The sequence below is a fragment of the Rhinichthys klamathensis genome, unplaced genomic scaffold (genome assembly GCF_029890125.1).
Source record: "Rhinichthys klamathensis goyatoka isolate OS25496 unplaced genomic scaffold, OSU_Roscu_1.1 h1tg000976l_1, whole genome shotgun sequence".
Classification (NCBI taxonomy): Eukaryota; Metazoa; Chordata; class Actinopteri; order Cypriniformes; family Leuciscidae; genus Rhinichthys; species Rhinichthys klamathensis.
The window spans coordinates 89,421-107,909 of record NW_026607288.1 but is presented as its reverse complement, the minus strand read 5'-3'; the positions used below and the strand labels follow the sequence as shown (position 1 = coordinate 107,909).

General features: G+C 36.8%; 2 protein-coding genes across 2 annotated transcripts; one reads left to right on the top strand and one right to left on the bottom strand.

Moving 5' to 3' along the window:
- Nucleotides 1–8,622: 8,622 nt before the first annotated feature.
- Nucleotides 8,623–11,383, top strand: opn1sw1 (opsin 1 (cone pigments), short-wave-sensitive 1). Its single transcript, XM_056244424.1, has 5 exons — nt 8,623–9,038; nt 9,120–9,288; nt 9,376–9,541; nt 10,094–10,333; nt 10,413–11,383. Exons 1-5 carry the CDS (start codon nt 8,699–8,701, stop codon nt 10,506–10,508), a joined length of 1,011 nt encoding a protein of 336 aa, XP_056100399.1. The 5' UTR covers nt 8,623–8,698; the 3' UTR covers nt 10,509–11,383.
- Nucleotides 11,384–12,966: 1,583 nt separating this feature from the next.
- calua (calumenin a) lies at nt 12,967–18,182 on the bottom strand. The gene is made up of 7 exons (XM_056244440.1): nt 18,041–18,182; nt 16,379–16,615; nt 16,001–16,194; nt 15,447–15,613; nt 14,527–14,587; nt 14,199–14,398; nt 12,967–14,110 (listed from the first exon to the last, which is right to left on the bottom strand). The coding sequence occupies exons 2-7, from the start codon at nt 16,606–16,608 to the stop codon at nt 14,006–14,008; spliced, it is 957 nt and encodes a 318-aa protein (XP_056100415.1). The 5' UTR covers nt 16,609–16,615; nt 18,041–18,182; the 3' UTR covers nt 12,967–14,005.
- Between the last annotated feature and the right edge of the window lie 307 nt (nt 18,183–18,489).

The following is an 18,489-nucleotide window of genomic DNA, read 5'->3' as shown; positions in this document are numbered from 1 at the left end:
GTGTGACATTCATTCTCACGAAACAGTGACGGAGCAATAAATGTTCCAAATGGGAATCGTCAGGAATCGATTATGGTTAAATTGTGGGATTATTGTGGGATCGTTTCTGATTCCAACAGAACAGAACTAACACACCAGAATTTATTTCTGAAGATATGTTTAATTAGTATATATTGCATTAAATATAAAAAGGTAAGGTTTATATTTTAATTTATTCAGTAAAATACCAATGATTACCAATGATACCAATGATTACAACAACACCTTTACGGCACTTTATATGAAAAGCAGTCAGTGACTTCTCTGATTTAAGTCGAATAAGTCTTAAAAGGGATTGGACAATGAAACTGAAACAACATAATGTTGAACTTTGCACGCCAATTTATGGGTCATTATCCGAAAACGTGCCATTTCCCACTTTTAATGTTTGATAATCAAAGTACTGTTTTGAAAATCTTTAAGCCCCTTTTTGGATGAAGTAGATCCTTACCTGTCAGGAAAATATGCCGTGCCATCTCAGGCTATCTTATTTTTTTTACTTTTTTCATATAACCAACGTAAATGTGTGTGTTTGGTCAACCCTGTTACCGACATAATAATTACTTTTTGAAAAGGTTTTAAATACATAAATAGAACAAATCTGATATACCGTGAAAGATAAACCCCCCCTTGTTACATTAAGAGTGTTTGTGAATTGAGAATATTGAAAGTTTTATTTTTTTTAGTGGATGAATACGTTCATTTGCAAATGACACTCTCCCAGCATCTTCTGTTTTAAGAAAAATGTATGGAAACAAAAATAAAACACCTCAATTCAACTTTGAGTGGATTATTAGCCTCTCTTACTAAACATATACTATTAGTTGATTACATTTTTATTTTCATTTTTTAAATGAAATTAGAATATTATACAAGTAACAGGGTTGACACATCACTAACAGGGTTGACAAGAGTTACCGTATTGGTTCTACTGCTTGTTTGAGTTACAGTTATGGGTGTAATGGAGTCTTAATTGGACATTCATAAACCTTTAATTCAACATGACTAATCAGCATATTTTGGAGACAAATCTATTGAGAGATTTTAGCATAAAAATTATGCAAAATTATGATGATTCTGGGAATGTAAATGTAAACCAATTGTTTTATTAAAACATTAAAATTACATTGCAATTAAATGATCAATTGAACATGTTTGGCCTTAACAGAATAAGCAAAAACCACTAACGATCACTTACTAAAGGCCACTATAAAAAAGTATAAAAAAACAAAATGCAGATCATATAATGATTATGTAGCCATTTGGTGAGTGTGTTGTAAAATAGAGGAAGTAAACTGGTTAAAAATCTTATGTCTAGAGAAATTGGGTTTAAAGATTAGACACATTTCATAGGGGCCATTTCCTGCTTCTATCCTGAGGGTGAGTGGTGATGCAGCGATTTATTTTGTTAAAAGGTTAGTTCACCCCAAAATGAAAATTCTGTCAGTAATTACTCACCCTCATGTTGTTCCAGACCCGTAAGACTTTCGTTCATCTTCGGAACACAAATTAAGATATTTTTGATTAAATCTGAGAGCTGTCTCACTCCTCCATAGGCTTCTAAGGGATCGAAACTTGCCGGCCCAGAAAAGTTATGAAAGACATCGTTAAAATAGTCCAAGTGACTACAGTGGCTCAATCTTAAGTTTATCAAGCGATAAGAATACTTTTTGTGCGTAAAAAAACAAACAAAAATAAGGAATTTATTTAACTATTCATTTCCTTCTCTGTGGGCCTCGAGTGAGTTTACGTAGTGTAACAGCGCAGCGCTTCTGTGCTGCTGTAGTCACACGTAGGCTCACTATTGGCCGACGCTGGTCATGTGTGTGATGCGTGTGACGTTCAACCAGAAGCGCTGCGCTGTTACACTATGTGAACTGACTCAAGGCCCACAGAGATTTTACGGGGTTGGAACAACATGAGGGTGAGTAATTACTGACAGAATTTTCATTTTGGGGTGAACTAACCCTTTAACCATTCCCGCCCAGAGGACAGTCGTTAGTCCTCAACTACGTCCACAACAACGTTTTAAGTACTGGCGCTTAGGACCGGAGAAAAAGGACTCGGTAAAGGAAAAGCTAACTGTTGAAGATGTTTGGCCTTAACAGAATAAACAAAAGCCAATAATAATCACTTAATTTAACATTCCTGTCTGCCTAGCCAACAAGTTTTGACCAGATGTCTTTCCATATTTCTACGTGCCGTGCTGTCACATTAAGAGGAGCAGGAATCATTCTTAAAATTTCATCACCAGATGCAGTCCTCACGGGCTGGCCAGAAATATCTATTCGGGCTGCTTTTTCCCTGTGTCTCTGTCCTTTCTCCATTTTGCCCTCTCTTTTCCTAAATATGCTTATTGTCTCTCAGGATCAGCATCTCTACGTTGTCTGTATTTGCGCTGTTTCTCCAACCCGATCTCACGGCAATTCGTACGAATTTTACGAGGTGGCTAATTCGTAACAATGCGTACGACCTCACTCGTACGAATTAGTAAGATTTTTGCTAAATCGTACATATTTTACGAGTTGCCAAATTCGTACGAATGACCTACCCCTGACCCCGCCCCTAAACCTACCCATCACGTGAGGTCGTATGAATTCTTAAGAATTAGCCACCTTTTAATCACTCGTACAAATTCGTACGAATTGGTCGTCAGATAGCGTTGGTTTCTCAGCTGCAGAAAGAGGCATCCTAACAAAATCAAATCAAAAACTAAAACACTTTAACAGCAACCTTGTTCATTTATTGACTTCTCATAATAAAAATAATAATGACTTTTGGTTTATAAAGCACATTTATAAAACCCAATGCACTTGTGTGTATCAGTATAGATCAGTAACCTCAACACATTTTAGCCTACCTATCAGTAGAATAAATAAAAAACATGATTTTTAGGGATGAAAACTGTAAAAATATGTATATTATGTAAATACTATTAGTAAGAAAAGTACGTCTGTGAAAATTCTCAGTCATCCAGGTCATAGTTATCCAAGAAGGGTTGGCTCAGGGGTGACAACCCCACAGAGGTTCAAAAACCTGGCACTCCCCATCAGTCATTTAGAACTGAAGAAACCCCTTGGATGAGAGGCAAAATATCTTCAAATATGGAAGTACCCAGTCCAGTTGCCCTTGATTTAACCCGTCTTGGGTATACAACATGGGTAAGACACACAAAGCATATACTTTCGTCAACCCTGTTACCCTGGAATGGTAACAGGGTTGACGGTAACAGGGTTGACGGAAAATGTTATTGGCGGCCATTACTAGCCATGAGGTATAGGTAATAACACTACATTACGTGCCTTAATGAGAGGCTTAAATGTTGTTATATATGTACATTTTTAAATATGTACAAATAACGTTTTAACGTATGCTTTTCTGGTAACAGGGCTGACACAATGAGCGTGTCCCCATCTTTCAGACATTACATAAACTAAAAAAAAATCATTAAAAGAAGAGAACACTTACTTGTCTTCTACCATCAACTTCATGAAAGGCAGATGATGTCATTTCCTGGAACTGATGCAACTTTTGGAATAGTCCATTATCTTTAAAGAGGTGTTTTCATAAAAAAGTAACAGGGTTGACGCGAACCTAGGTACCCAACTAAATTGTGTTTTTTTTCTAAATTTGACACATGTTAAGAATAATATCCATTCATAACTAATGAACTGACACTTAAGGCTTTATATAAGTATGTGTTTTTTTTATAATAGTTTGACTTTTTTGGCCTTGATAGCAAGTAGAAGTAGAAAAATCATACTGAGGGACAGGCCATTTTCAACATTTCTGCAAGATGCTATGCACAAAAATGTGATTAAAATCCTTTAAAAACAAAAGAAACAGAAATTAATTTATTCTTATATTATGAGACATATTAAGGAAACTAAATTATACAATATTTTACCTGTTTTTTGGTTTATTAAGATTTACAGAGCTTTTTTTTCTGAGGGACACAAAATGGCACGTTTTCATATAATGACCCTTATACGTGGCCTCGTGGCCAATCTTCACTGATTTTACATTCCAATAGGAAGAGCAGAGTGTGCAGGTTGAATTAGCAGAGCAATAGCACAACTGTACATAAAATAGGCTACTGCAATCCACACAACATAGCCTAATGGGAGACATTCAAGAGTTCAAAAGTGGACAAATTGCATCTGTGACAGGACAGCAAGTCTTTGTGGTGTATCGAGGGCTATGGTATCCAGGGTAATGTCGACATACCACCACGTAGGAAGAACCATATCCAACAGAAGTACTGTCGAGGTATGAGGAAGCTGTCTGAAAGGGATGTGCAGGTAAACTAACCTGGATTGCATTCAAAAAACATAAAACCACCACTGCCCAACTCACTGCAGAATTAAATGCACACCTCGACTCTCCTGTTTCCACCAATACTGTTCGTCGGGAGCTCCAGTCAATATTCATGGTCGGGCTGCTATAGCCAAACCTTTGGTCACTTGTGCCAAAGCCAAATGTCGTTTCATTGGTGCCAACTGTGCAAATCTTGGGCTGTGGGCAATGTGAAACATGTATTGTTCCACCATGGGAGTTACGGTGTGGAGAAGCCCCAAAGAGGCTTAACACCCACAGACTGTTGCTGCCCAGAGTGAAGTACAGGGTGGATCATTGATGGTTGGCCTGCATCATAACATTCCCTACCTTGTTTGATAGGCGCATCACTGCCAAGGACTGCTGAACCATTCTGGAGGACCATGTGCACCTAATGGTTCAAACATTGTCCTTTTCCCTGAAGGAGGGGCCGTGTATCAGCATGATAATGCACCAATACACACAGCAAGACTTGTGAAAGGATGGTTTGAATAATGTGAAAGTGACGTTGAACATCTTCCATGGCCTGCGCCAGATCTAAATATTTTTGAGTCACTTTTTTTTTTAGAGGAGCAAGTCAGAAAACGTTTTCCTCCAGCAGCATCATATAGTGACCTAGCCACTGTTCTGGAAGAGGAATGGCTCAAAATCCCTCTGGCCATTGTGAAGGACTTGCATCTTTCATTCCCAAGATGTATTGATGCTGGTTGGCTGCAAAATGAGGCCCTAATGTGGTCTAAAACCAGGTGTTTCAGTTTCATTGTCCAACCTAACACCTTAGCAGCTCTTGGTTAATTTCAAGTCTCACATGATGACTAAATGAAATTACTTTCAGTTCAGTAGTTGAGTTGACACTGTTCGCACAGGATGTTGATTCACCAAAAAGAAACAACTTATAAAAGTCACTCATTCGTGTGTTGTATATAGTAATTTACACTTTATTAATTCAATTTGTTAATTGTTAAACAATAGTTTGATATTTTTGTAAGACTGCCTTTATTTACCTTACCGTTAGGCTACTTTTGTGCAAGTTGCACATAGTTTAAGAATCAGTCCTTGTAAAATGTATAGCATTTGCTGAACAAAAATAGGAATATTGGGGAGTAGAGGGGCACATCGCCTTATGGTGGACCTCAACAGCCCTGGCTGGTACTTTGAACCTGATCTCTTCAAAGTGAGCAGTAATCTCTGAATGGTATATGTTAAATTAATAAAAAATATTGAAAAAAAAATTAGGCACAAATTACCCTTTGCTTAAATAATATAATCTATAATTAATAATAATTATACTTTTTTACTGTGTGACGAGAAATCAATGATTTTCTTCTTCTTTTTTTTTGCTCGTTTTGTTCTGTTCTTTAAAGCTTAGGGTCTCTCTATGAGATAATGGAAAAGTTTAGCATTTACAAAAATAATACTCTACAATTAAATTTTACTACATTTATCACAGAGATTTAACATTTTACATTTAACACTTAACACTTTTACATTTCTGACATCATACATGTGTAATTTGACAAAAATAATAATCATAAGAATGTGATCATCTTTGCTTTCCAGACAAGTTTGAACTTCTTCAGCCAGCCAAGTCTTTCAGTCTTATCCTGTCTCTTTCTTCTCTATATTTCTCTTTTTCTCTCATACACATCTATCTCTCACAAGTTGGCGTAACAGACTAAAATGAAAAGATCTTCCAAACAGCACAATTCCATATTACTTCAAATACACATGAATTTATATTTCAGTTTTTAACAAATAAATCTTCCACTTTATTCACACACATCCAATGAATGTAAACATATCATCAGATTCCGTAATCATTTATTGATGCTATTGATAAAGGTGCATAAGTTCATCTCTGTAATGATGTCCATCACCGTCCTGTAACCCAGGTCGTATCATACCCATGCAACTCAGATACATAGCTTGGTTACAATACAACCCCGGGTCACTGGATGGCATCTGACTTTCGTGAATTGGATCATTTAATATTTAAGAGACTACAAAATCAACATACAGTACAAAATATCTAATACAAATCTAATACATGCAGTCTTATTTTGAATTTTAGAGGATATAAAAAGTAGCACAATACAATATAAACTGAATATAATTGTCAAACATGCAGGTTATTGATACTGTTATGTTTGTATGAACAGAATATATAAATATTAAGAATCTACATCTACATATATAAACAGAATACATATTTCTTCCAGACAGTTAAGAAATAAAGACCTGTAAATAATCAATTAAACATTAAAAAAGTAACTGCAAAATTTTGATTTTGATTACATCTGTGCAAGTAAAGAACTCAATTTAAACTAAAAAATCTAAAATAGGCATACTTCAGATTAATAAATTCTCAGGTTACATGCTGCATTTCGTTAGCTATTATGAATAATTAACAAAATTCACATTGTAAAAGGCTCCCAACCTATAAGACAATACTTACCTGCCAAAACCAGAGAAAAGAAATGGCAAAGAGAGGGGAAGAGAAGAGTCTCCAAGGAGAAATGAAGGAACTGAAGTGAGGTGTATAAAAAGAGGCCGGATTTACAGTTTAACTCTCTTTATCTCTCCCCAGATTATCAAAATTTACCCACAATTTAAGTCTCAGCTAATAAGATAAACTGCCAGTTTGGACGTAATCCCTCTGTGACATCAGTGCAGTTTGTGGGGATTTTTAGGGATTGGTTTAGGTAAATCTGGTTTCCAGATTACGGCTCATCCTTGTGATTGGGGACCTTAAGAGTTTGGTTTGCCTTTCGCCTGCTTATGCTGCTGCTCATGAAATAGAAGCCAAGCTAATAAGCTTGTTTGGCCTAAAAAAAAAACTAGGTCAAATACTTTAAGTTACCTGTTATATTACCTTCAATGTGATTTAGTGCCCCCAAATCAATCTATCAGGATCCAGTGATTTAGGACAGTGTTTTTAGTACTGAGAAAATGCTTCAAAACCATTTAGGGAAAGTGTCTTAAAATTAAGGGGCCAGTTAGGAAATATATACAACGCGTATAATCTTCACATTTCTCAACATGCCACAAACATAAAGCAACCTCAAAGTTAGCCAAGGCATATAGTACAGTATTTTATACTGTACCAGGATAATTTCAATTTAATTCAAGTCACACTTATTTGTAAAGCTGCTTTTCACAATACATATTGTTTCAAAGCTTTACAGAAAATGCATGTGTCTACTTTACAATTTAGAGTGATCTGTTATCAGAGGCGACTGTGTCCAAGTTATGTATTTCAGAAATGTACATATACAAATCACGCAGTTAGCTAATGTATTAGACAATGTCTAAATTTAAGGCAGAAACAAAAAGCTCATTGAAGTAATGAATACATGTTGTTAACAAATGATTCCTTTGATTCATTACAAACATGAAACCTCTAAAGATATTGGGAAGCAAAGTGCTTGTCAAATGTGGACCAATATGCGGTTTCATTTGGTTGTTGATGGCATATAGTGTGTTATACAATTTAGATTGTTTCACAGCAGATTAAGTATAATAAACGGAAATAACAGTGTAAATTTAGCAAAATTCATCAATTATGAAACAAATGAAGCAGCTCTAAAGAAGACAACATTATTCAGCTCAACTAAGTTAAATTTAAGTTTTGATTCAATTGAATTCAATAACAGTCAAAGCAAAGTTCATGAATTATGAAACAAACTCAAATCAACAATAAAGCAGCTCTACGGAAGACAATAATGTTCAGTTCAAGTCAGTTCACTGCTGATTCAATTTAGTTTAACAAGTTTAATTCAGCTATAAAGCAGCACTACAGAAGGCATTAGTGTCATTATTCAGCTCAAGCAAGTTCAATGTTGATTCAGTTCAGTTCAATAACAGTGTGGACGTTGTAAAGTTCATCAATTATGAAGCAAATTCAATTAAGCTTAGGCTAAAGCAGCTCTAAGACAACACTGTCATGTTCAGTCCAAGTTTATTGAAAGCTAGAATATTAATTGTCTTTTAGAATGTTCTTTATAGATGTTGAATACACGATACTACTGTTGTTTGTGCTGTAATTTAACCTAAAACATATATAGAACAACATCTGTTGCCTAATCATGTGCTTAGAGATTCCGGGAGAGTGTTGAGTGTAATTAGCATGGACAGGGCGGATTATCCCGGCAACATGTCCGGAAGATCACCCGGAGGATGATCTTCCTTTTCATCCCCAACTTTTCACACCAGGCAAGACTTTGAGGATTTTATAAAAGGCTATCCTGTCCGCATTCGTTCAGTCAGGCTGCTCATTGACTTCACCAGGACACCGTGCTAGAACAAGGCCTCTAACGGCGCAACCATGGACGCGTGGGGCGTTCAGTTCGGGAACCTTTCCAAAGTCAGCCCCTTCGAGGGCCCACAGTACCACCTAGCCCCCAAGTGGGCTTTCTACCTGCAGGCAGCTTTCATGGGCTTCGTGTTTTTCGTGGGCACCCCTCTGAACGCCGTCGTCCTCTTCGTTACAATGAAGTACAAGAAGCTTCGACAGCCTCTCAACTACATCCTGGTGAACATCTCCCTAGCAGGCTTCATTTTCGACACATTCTCTGTAAGCCAAGTATTCGTCTGCGCTCTTAGAGGTTATTACTTCCTCGGTTATACGTTATGCGCGTTGGAAGCAGCAATGGGAGCTATTGCGGGTAAGAGGCAGAGTCTATGAGTTTGAACAGCATAGACATTACGTTCAGATTGGTGTGCTGATGCTTGTCTTGTTCTCGCAGGTCTTGTGACGGGATGGTCCCTTGCTGTTCTGGCTTTCGAGAGATACGTGGTCATCTGCAAACCCTTCGGAGGCTTCAAGTTCGGACAAAGCCAGGCCGTCGGTGCCGTGGTGTTCACCTGGGTCATTGGCACCGCCTGTGCCACTCCTCCATTCTGGGGATGGAGCAGGTGAAGGACATTTTCTTGGTGAAATATTTGGAAACACACACACTCGTAGTTTTAAGGATTGATTTTAATTTACATTTGAATGTACAGATACATTCCCGAGGGTCTCGGCACCGCCTGCGGACCTGACTGGTACACAAAAAGCGAAGAGTTCAATTCAGAGAGCTACACTTACTTCCTCATCATCACCTGCTTCATCATGCCAATGACCATCATCATCTTCTCTTACTCACAGCTCCTGGGAGCCCTGCGTGCTGTGAGTGTTCCAACTCATTGCTTTTTATAAACTCTTGTAAACAGAAATAGATACAAATTTGTAGATTTTTATGATTTTAGTGAATATTAATTTTTTTATTGCATATATTCAGGCAATATTTATGGTTTATGTATGATTAATATATTAATAAGGATCTAATAATTATTTAATTAATTCATTTGCTTCTGATTTCAACTTCTGGCCATGCTTAAATCAGGCTCAATTACGTTCTTGCATGAAAGCAATGCAGAACAAAATAAATGTAATTTTTACAAACTGTCAGATTTTTCTACATGGAAATTTCAGTTCAATTAATTTCTTCAAAGCATTAGAAATTACAATGACCTTCCTATGAGCTATTAGGCATAACACTGAATTTCCCATGACTTTTCCAATCGGATATGGATTAAATATAAGGATATTATTTTGAATAATTTAATATATATATATAAATGTGTGTGTGTGTGTGTGTGTGTACTTCATCAAAATAAACATGGATATTTCAAAAGCTATACAATGAAATGCTGGAAATGTTTCAATATTTATCCACAGGTTGCAGCCCAGCAAGCTGAGTCAGCCTCTACCCAGAAGGCCGAGAAGGAAGTGTCCAGGATGGTTATTGTAATGGTTGGCTCTTTTGTGCTTTGCTATGCCCCCTATGCCGCAACTGCTATGTGGTTTGCCAATGCTGATGAATCAAACAAAGATTACCGTCTGGTAGCCATCCCAGCTTTCTTCTCAAAGAGCTCCTGCGTATACAATCCTCTAATCTACGCCTTCATGAACAAACAGGTGAGATGGACACCACACGTGTGTTGAATAATAACTGTGCACACGCAGACAAACACTAATCTTCCATTTTGTATTCCAGTTCAATGCCTGCATCATGGAGACGGTATTTGGCAAGAAGATTGATGAGGCCTCAGAGGTTTCCAGCAAGACCGAAACCTCTTCTGTGGCTGCATAAATTATTCCATACCCCATTTAAAATTTCTCAGGACCTGTTTTCCTGTTATACTCCCCCCGATTGTTCAAATCCCGTACCTTTACACATTGTCAAGGGCCAAGGGAGCCCCTTTGTCCCGAAGACGCAGCCCACTGGATGGCCAAACCGTGGGCGATGTCCAACTATCCTTTCTATCAGAACTGGTACATCTTCAACTACGTCTTTTCTTTATTTTTTTTGTAATGAAAAACATTGCTATTTCATGTTAAAACAATGCATTATGCATTGATGATGAAGTAGAATATTTAATTTATCAACTTGCAAAAGAAAATCTAAAAAAAAAATGATAATAATTGAGACATCCTCTTGTGTGAATGGACTCAGGCAAACTGAAAATGGAAATTCCTGATTTTGTCTTTAAAATGCTCTTTGACTGACCCATTAGGCACGATGCACTATAATGGCGTTTTTTATTCAATCACAATGAGAGCTGAAGGAAACTAAGCATTGAGAATATTCTAACACCCCATACCAATCAAAAGTGCTTGTTTCGACAAAAGAGCAGAATTTAACTAAGCGGTTTACTCTCCTCTCCTCTAAAGAACCTACTCAGAACCAGCTTTCTGGCTGGCTTAGCCAAGATAAATAAGATCACAAGGAATTATCCAAGTCCATCCGCTTGTTTGCAGCTGAGGAACCTTTCATTGGAAGTTTGCTGGTAACAAATAATGAGCGACAGCTCTTGTCCAATCACTGGCTTCATGACGTCGGATCTGTAATATCTGTATCTATATTACCTCTGTACATGTTCTGTTGTAATTAGACATGCGGTGTGCATGCATTTGTACATGTTCACTGTTTTTTAGAATTAATAAAGATTTATATTGTTTGATGCATTTTTTTCTCTCTACCTGTTGGTTTCTATTAATCAACTGAAATGGCCTTTATCGCATTGCCTGAAAGACTAAAATCAACAAATCAATTAAACAATTAAACATGTCGATATATAACATATTACTTTTATATTCTATTTCATCTATTAACTTACAATAAGTAGGTACAATAGGTTGAAAAAGATAAATGCATGAGCAAAATCCATTTTGCGTTGGAATATACACATATAGTGGCCAAAAGTGATATCCGACCTAGGGAAATGGGCTTCTTTGCACTTTATTCAAACTTTGTGCCTGGTAAAACTAACGTGCGTGTTGTCTGTTTCAATTGTATCATTTGTCATGACGCAATGAAACATACCGAATTGTGCGGACGTGATTTTTGACCAAGTGGTCAAACCAAGCTATATTAATAGCTTGGTATATTATAAGATGTTATTTTGTGGGTTTCAGTGAAAATGGCCGGATGGAAGGAGCTGTCTTCCGGAACCAAGAAAAGCACAGTGAGACCACTACCATGCAGAATGTAAAGTGCTGTGGCTGGTCAAGGAGGACTAGTGAGCATTTTGACTGGAGGATGAAAAATCACCTGAATGTAGGACCACTTTAAAACAGCTTCTAAAGACCTGGATGAGACTTCCAACCTCCAATTTCATCTTGAACTGGAAGCCAACAGCTACATGAGGCTGGAGGTTGTGTACCAGTAAAAAAAAAAAAAAAACATTTATTAGTTTTATCTGCAAAAAAAACACCCTGCATTTGCCAAAGAAAATAAGGACTGGTTTGTGGAAGATTGGAGCAGTGTTCTGCAGTCCAACAAGTCAAAATTTAACAACCTAGCATTGGATGGCGTCAGGTATGTTCGGAGACTATAGTGTTTTAATACCAAATGCATGTGTGGCATCAAGCATGGCAGGGGGAACATAATGGTATTGATGCAGCAGGTGTTGGAAGAATATACAAAGGCACTTTGAAAATGGACCAACACTTAGGAATCCTGCTGAACATGTAGCTTAGTATGGAGGATCTGTTTGGAGAGCAAATCTGTATTTTCCAACATGATATATGATCACGCAATAAGCGTTCATGCTCAGCATTTTGAAGTCTTCAAGTGGGCTACTCAGTCCTCTGACCTTCATGCCATTGAAAACGTTTGGGAAATTATAAAGCTGAATTGTGAGAAGTCATGCAGGTCTTCCAATGAAGCTCAACTTTGGGAAGAACTTAAGGAGGATTGGAAAAGAAGTTAAGCACGACATGCACAAAGTTTAGTGAGTAAATGCCCTGCAGAATGGCTGCTGTAATCAAAAACAAAGGAGATCCCACACAATATTTACTGATTGCATTGTATGTTTTGTTTCCATTATGCTTTTTGTTTTTCTATGCTTTGTCTGCATAATACAATAAAACCCATAAGGTCTTCAACCCAATATAACATACCCCTCATATTTTGCTTGTTTAATAGAATCTGAAGTGTCATTAAAAGTATTATTTTAATTTTCTTCTATTTTAAGATTTTAGATTTCTTCTATTATTTGGAATCTCAAACAAAACAATAGACAGAAAGTAATTACTGAAAAAAGATAATCAGTCATAATTCTTTATTGACAATTTGTTCTTTTCAAGATACAGTCTATTGAGTTAAAACAGCACCATTTGAAGGAAGTCACCTGAAAACCTTAGGTGCTAAAACATTTTATATAGGAAAGAAATGCATTAATGGACCACAAAGGATGCTGCTATGCTTGTCACATAGCAAATTTGTTACAAACATCATATAATTGATAGTGTATTTCAACTGATGAAATTGAAAGCAACTAACTATTCAGCAATGTGTTCGATTGGACCCTATGAACCAAAATTATTTGAAGTTTTAGACATATAGCTCAAACTGAAGATCCAAATCAAATAGAAAATTAGTGACAGGCACAATGAGAGATGAGTGTTGAGAATCTATAGGAGTCTTTAAGAATACACAAATCTAATATTGATAGAAATTCATGGGATGCGTGAATGAAGATTTTTTCCTAAATAAATATAGAAAGAAAACAGTATATTGCCTTTTGAGAGAAACGGAGAGGGTCCACATCAATCAATGTTTGTGCCAATACACACAGGAGAGAAATGTGAGATTATATGTATAAAGCTATAAACATATTCACATAAACGTGTAAATATATACATATATTTTATACCTATTTGTATAAACCCTCGAAAGAAACCAATCTGAGAGCTTTCAGTACAGTATCCTAATGAAAAGGACTGTGAACAGCAAGGGGAGCTGATCATAGATCAGTAACATGTATAAAACTGCCTTGAATTTAGTTCTGAATAAACAGCTTTGCATTATCAAATATAAACAGTATTGAAGTGATAAAAATGATGTACATGGACCACGATTCCAAAGACAGATCAAACAAACACTGATAACACACTTTACAGTAAAAACAAAAAACGAAATAAGAATGCATGTCGTGAATGCATTTCCATGTGCAAAAAGGGAAAACAAGTGAACTAAATCTGAGGATTTAGTGTAGTATTATGATGAAGCAATATAAAATAAATTATATACTTTTACCAAAACAAGTTCAAAAGTAATTTTCTATTATACTAGAAAAAAAAGAATTAAAACTCATCATGTCGAACTAACGCCTCCCCAAAGTCAGTCGCTTGACTTCCTACAAACAAATCGTACTTGTTGAGTACTTCCTCTTTGGTGAGTTTGCCATCCTGAAAAACAGTGTGACCAGCAACTCAGTTTAAATGATTTCAATGATAACTTTACAAAAGCTGACAAAATAAGCTATGGTGGGCTTACCTTGTCTGTGTCAGACTCGTACACCAGATGCTTTGCTTCGGCTTCTGCGTGGTCATAGTCGGCCGGCAAGATCCAGTCCATGGTTTCCTCTTGGTCCATCTTTCCATCCTTGTTCTTGTCTCTAAACTCTGAAAACTGCTCTCGCTCTGTCGCCACCCATTCTGGCTCGTCCATTTCATCCTCATGGTTGTACATGTCGCCTGAAATTCAAACAAATTCAACCGATTTTAAGCTATAACTACACATTTACTTCTTTATGCAATGTATAAAAACATATGAAAACTTTTAAAAAACACTTTCAGAGGAAAGTTTACTGTATTTCACTCACCAATATACTCCTCTAGGTCGATAAAACCATCACCATTCTTATCAATATCCTCCATAGTTTCCTGATGATAAATTTAAGGAGGAAGATCAGTGAAATAGGCTAGAGACAGGAAACATCCTAAGCAGATTCTATTAACTTCCTTCATACATGTGCTGATGGGCAAAATTCGTCAGTGCACATATTTAAAAAGAAAAAAAAAGTTTGTTGTTTTACTTTCTAATCAACATCACCAGTATTTTGATTTTTAAACCCCTACCAAAATACCAAGATCCATTCTGGAATGAAGCACCCACTTTCTATGATCCAATCAATTCCCAATGGATGAAATTATACCACTCTCGTATTTTCTCACTGAATTACACATTTCACTCAGAAATACACTACCATTCAAAGGTTTGGGGTTGGTATTTTTTGTACTTTTTAAAGAAATGGATACTTTTATTCAGCAATGGTGCTTAAAATTGATCAAAAGTGGCAGTGAAGACATTTAAAATGTCACAAAAGATTTCAAATTAAAGCTGTCCTTTTGTACGGATTCCCGGCGCATGAGATAAAATCAACAATTCGTTCCCATGACTTACTAATAAGTCAGCACATTCACAATTGTGTGCACGATATAATCATTTGTTTCCTCATTTTACTAAACCGTGTGCACAATATAATAATCCGTTCCCTCGTTTTACTAAATCATGCGCGCAATATAATACTTGTTCCCTTGTTTTACTAAATCGTGGGCATGTTGTAATAATTTGTTCCCTTGTTTTAGTTAAAGAAGGAAGGAATTTTGTCCGCAAGTGGCGTCAACTACAAACTTTTGAAGGGTAGTGTGTACGTCAAATTACAAAAGTAAAATGGGATGCGAACAGGTTTCACAATAATTTTAGCCTGGGAAAGAACTGACATAATAGAAACAGACCTACCAACACAACAATGTCCTTCATATGTTCATACTCCTCAGGGTGTAGGAAGGCAGTGAACTCCTCTTTGTTAGCGATGTGGTCTCCATTTCCATCAGCCATTTTAAAGCGCCGTTCATCTCTGGCCATCATCTGCTTGTAGTTGTAGCCGTCATCAGGTTCAGGATCATCTAGAAAAACACAGACGGCACAAATTATTATTAAAATACTAATTTGTGCAATTCTGCTTGACAATTCTGTCATTTACTCACTCATGTTGTTCCAAATCTGTATGACTGACTTTCTTCTCTGGAACACAAAATATGACATTTTGAAGAACTGTTTTTGTTCATAAAATGAAAGTCAGTGGGATCTAAAACAACATTGGATGCCACTGACTTTCATTATATGATAAAAAATAAAACACAGACATTTTTAAAAACATCTTTTGTGTTCCACATCAGAAAGAAATTCATTCAAGTTTGGAATTACATGCGGCTGAGTAAATGATGACAGAATTATACTTTTTGTGTGACCAATCCTTTAAGGTTGTTTATAAAAAGAGACTGCATTTTTACCAAGGTAGGTGCCGTATGTGATGTTCTTGTATTCATCCCAAGAGATCGTGCCATCATTATTCATGTCAAAATCCTTCCATTGCCTATCCACATTGTCATAGATGTACTTCTTTTGAGCCTTTTTGATCCATGCTTTCAGCTCAGCCTCTGTGACAAAACCATCCTCGTCTGCATCAATCTTATCCACAATTTTACTGAAAGCAAAAGAAGAAGAACAAAAAGAAAATTCACTATAAGAATGTCCTCTCTTAATTATTTTTTGCGCAGTCACATATGTTGCTGGAAACCACCAACTCTCAAAGAAAATAATGACTTCCACTCATTTTTGTTGCAGCAAATCACTGCTAAATGCCCCTTAACACTCAGCACAATCCTTACCCAAGCCTATTCTTGCTTTCCTCTGGGGTCAGGTCATCAAAAGACTTGGCTTCCTCCTCCCCAAGGAATGCATCGTGGTCATAATCAAAGTTTGCGCCATCGTCGTGCTCTTTGCTGCTGAGCTGCGCATCATGGTGGACACGGTCCTTCTTCTCTGTGGGTTTGCTGGTGGCATAAACCACACACAGAGCAAAGCACATCAACAGAGGCCTAATCTCCATCTTCATCATGTAAGCTCTGAGGAAAGAGAGAGCAAATATTAACATATATCCCAAATCCCTTTTAAACTGAAATAATACTGACCACAAGAATTTCTAGCGTGGCTATGTTTGAATAAACCACCGTGCAAACATAAGTGGATGAGTTAACAAGGTCTGTTTGAATCAGTGTATGTAAACATTGTGTGTGTTTGAGTAAGAATTGTGAAATACATGGCTACATTTATAGGGTCAAAAATACAGTAAACCTGTAAAATTGCTGAATATCATTCAAATTTAAATTGTAATTTATTCCTGTGATGGCAAAGCTGAATTTTCAGCATCATTACTTCAGTCTTCAGTGTCACGTGATCATTCAGAAATATTATGAATAGAAAGTTCAAAAGAACAGAATTGATTTGAAAAAGTAAAGACATTTATAATGCTACAAAGGATTTCTGTTACTTTTGGACAATTTCATTTGTCCTTGTTGAATGAAGGTGTTACATTCTTTCACAAATAAAAAAATACTGACCCTGAACCTTTGAACGGCAGTGTAAATGTGGTTAGCAGGGAAAAGAGAACCACCATGACTGACAAATTATCAGACAGAACCGTTGACAGGAAACTGTCAACATAGACAAAAAGGTGTTTCCAGAGAAAAAAAAAGAAAAGTGTAATGAAAATGATGAAACCGAGAAGTAGCACAGCCAAGACAAGCGTCCAAGACACATCAAGTAAAATTAGCACAAAACTGGTCTAAACTGGTGGGCATGGCACAAATTCTGATGGGACATTTTAGAAACACATTGCTACTTTAAAGTTATAATGCAATAATACATAGTAAAAATGCAATAATAATGTTATCACAGTGACCAGCATGCCTTTAAATAATTTCAGTCTCAATCAGAGATTAGTCACACCAGAAATAAATGACATATGTTGACTGCATTAGCAGTTTCATTGAGACTTTGGTAGGCACTAGGCACAGTAATATGAGAAACAGTTATGATTAGTCTAATACAAAAATAACACAAAAGCTTTTTACTACTGGTTAACATATACGTAAACAAAAACTAAGACAGATATGATCCAAAAGCACAAATAGAGGCCAACATGTTAACGTTACCTTTCGGCACATAAGATATTATGGCAGTCTCGGTCACCATTCACTTTTATTGTATGGAAAGAATGCAATGAACGCAAAAAATGGTGACTGGGGCCGTCTGTCCTCTAACATTCTAGTTTTGTTTTCCACAAATGAAAGAAAGACATTTATAACAACATTAGGGTGAGACAATGATAACAGAATTTTAATTTGGAGGTAAACTAACCCTTTAATTATCAATACTAACTGTCCCTTTAAGTGAGTCGTCATTAACGTTACAACGCACACGGTCAGGCAATGCAACGGTCAAACATATTTCTATAGTACAAACAAACACGTATAAAAATACAAACTTACCTAGATTTAGTACGAGGCCGAAAATCTCAGACACAATACTGGGGGTCTTTAGTTCAATCTGCAAACCCCTGTGCCACACCGTTTTTCGGACGAGAGCAACGATGCGATCCAATCACAGCGCGAATTGTGAAATCCGTCCACTGCCATTGGGCCACTTCAGCACTACAAACTCCGGATGTAACGGAAACCGTTGTTTAATAATGCGCTGACTCCGCGCACTCTCTTTTAATTGGCTACAGTCGAACGGAAAACCAATCAGCACAAGATACTACAAAATCGGTTGATGCGTCGCTCAAGGCCGTTGTTCACCTAGTGAATTGTCTTATTGGGTACGTCTTGCCACGTCCCCAAATTTGAGAGAGACCCGCAAATCCTCGCTGAAAGGTGCTACCATCCTGTGTAACTACATAAACCAAACAGAAATGGCGGTAGATATTTGTAAAAGCGAT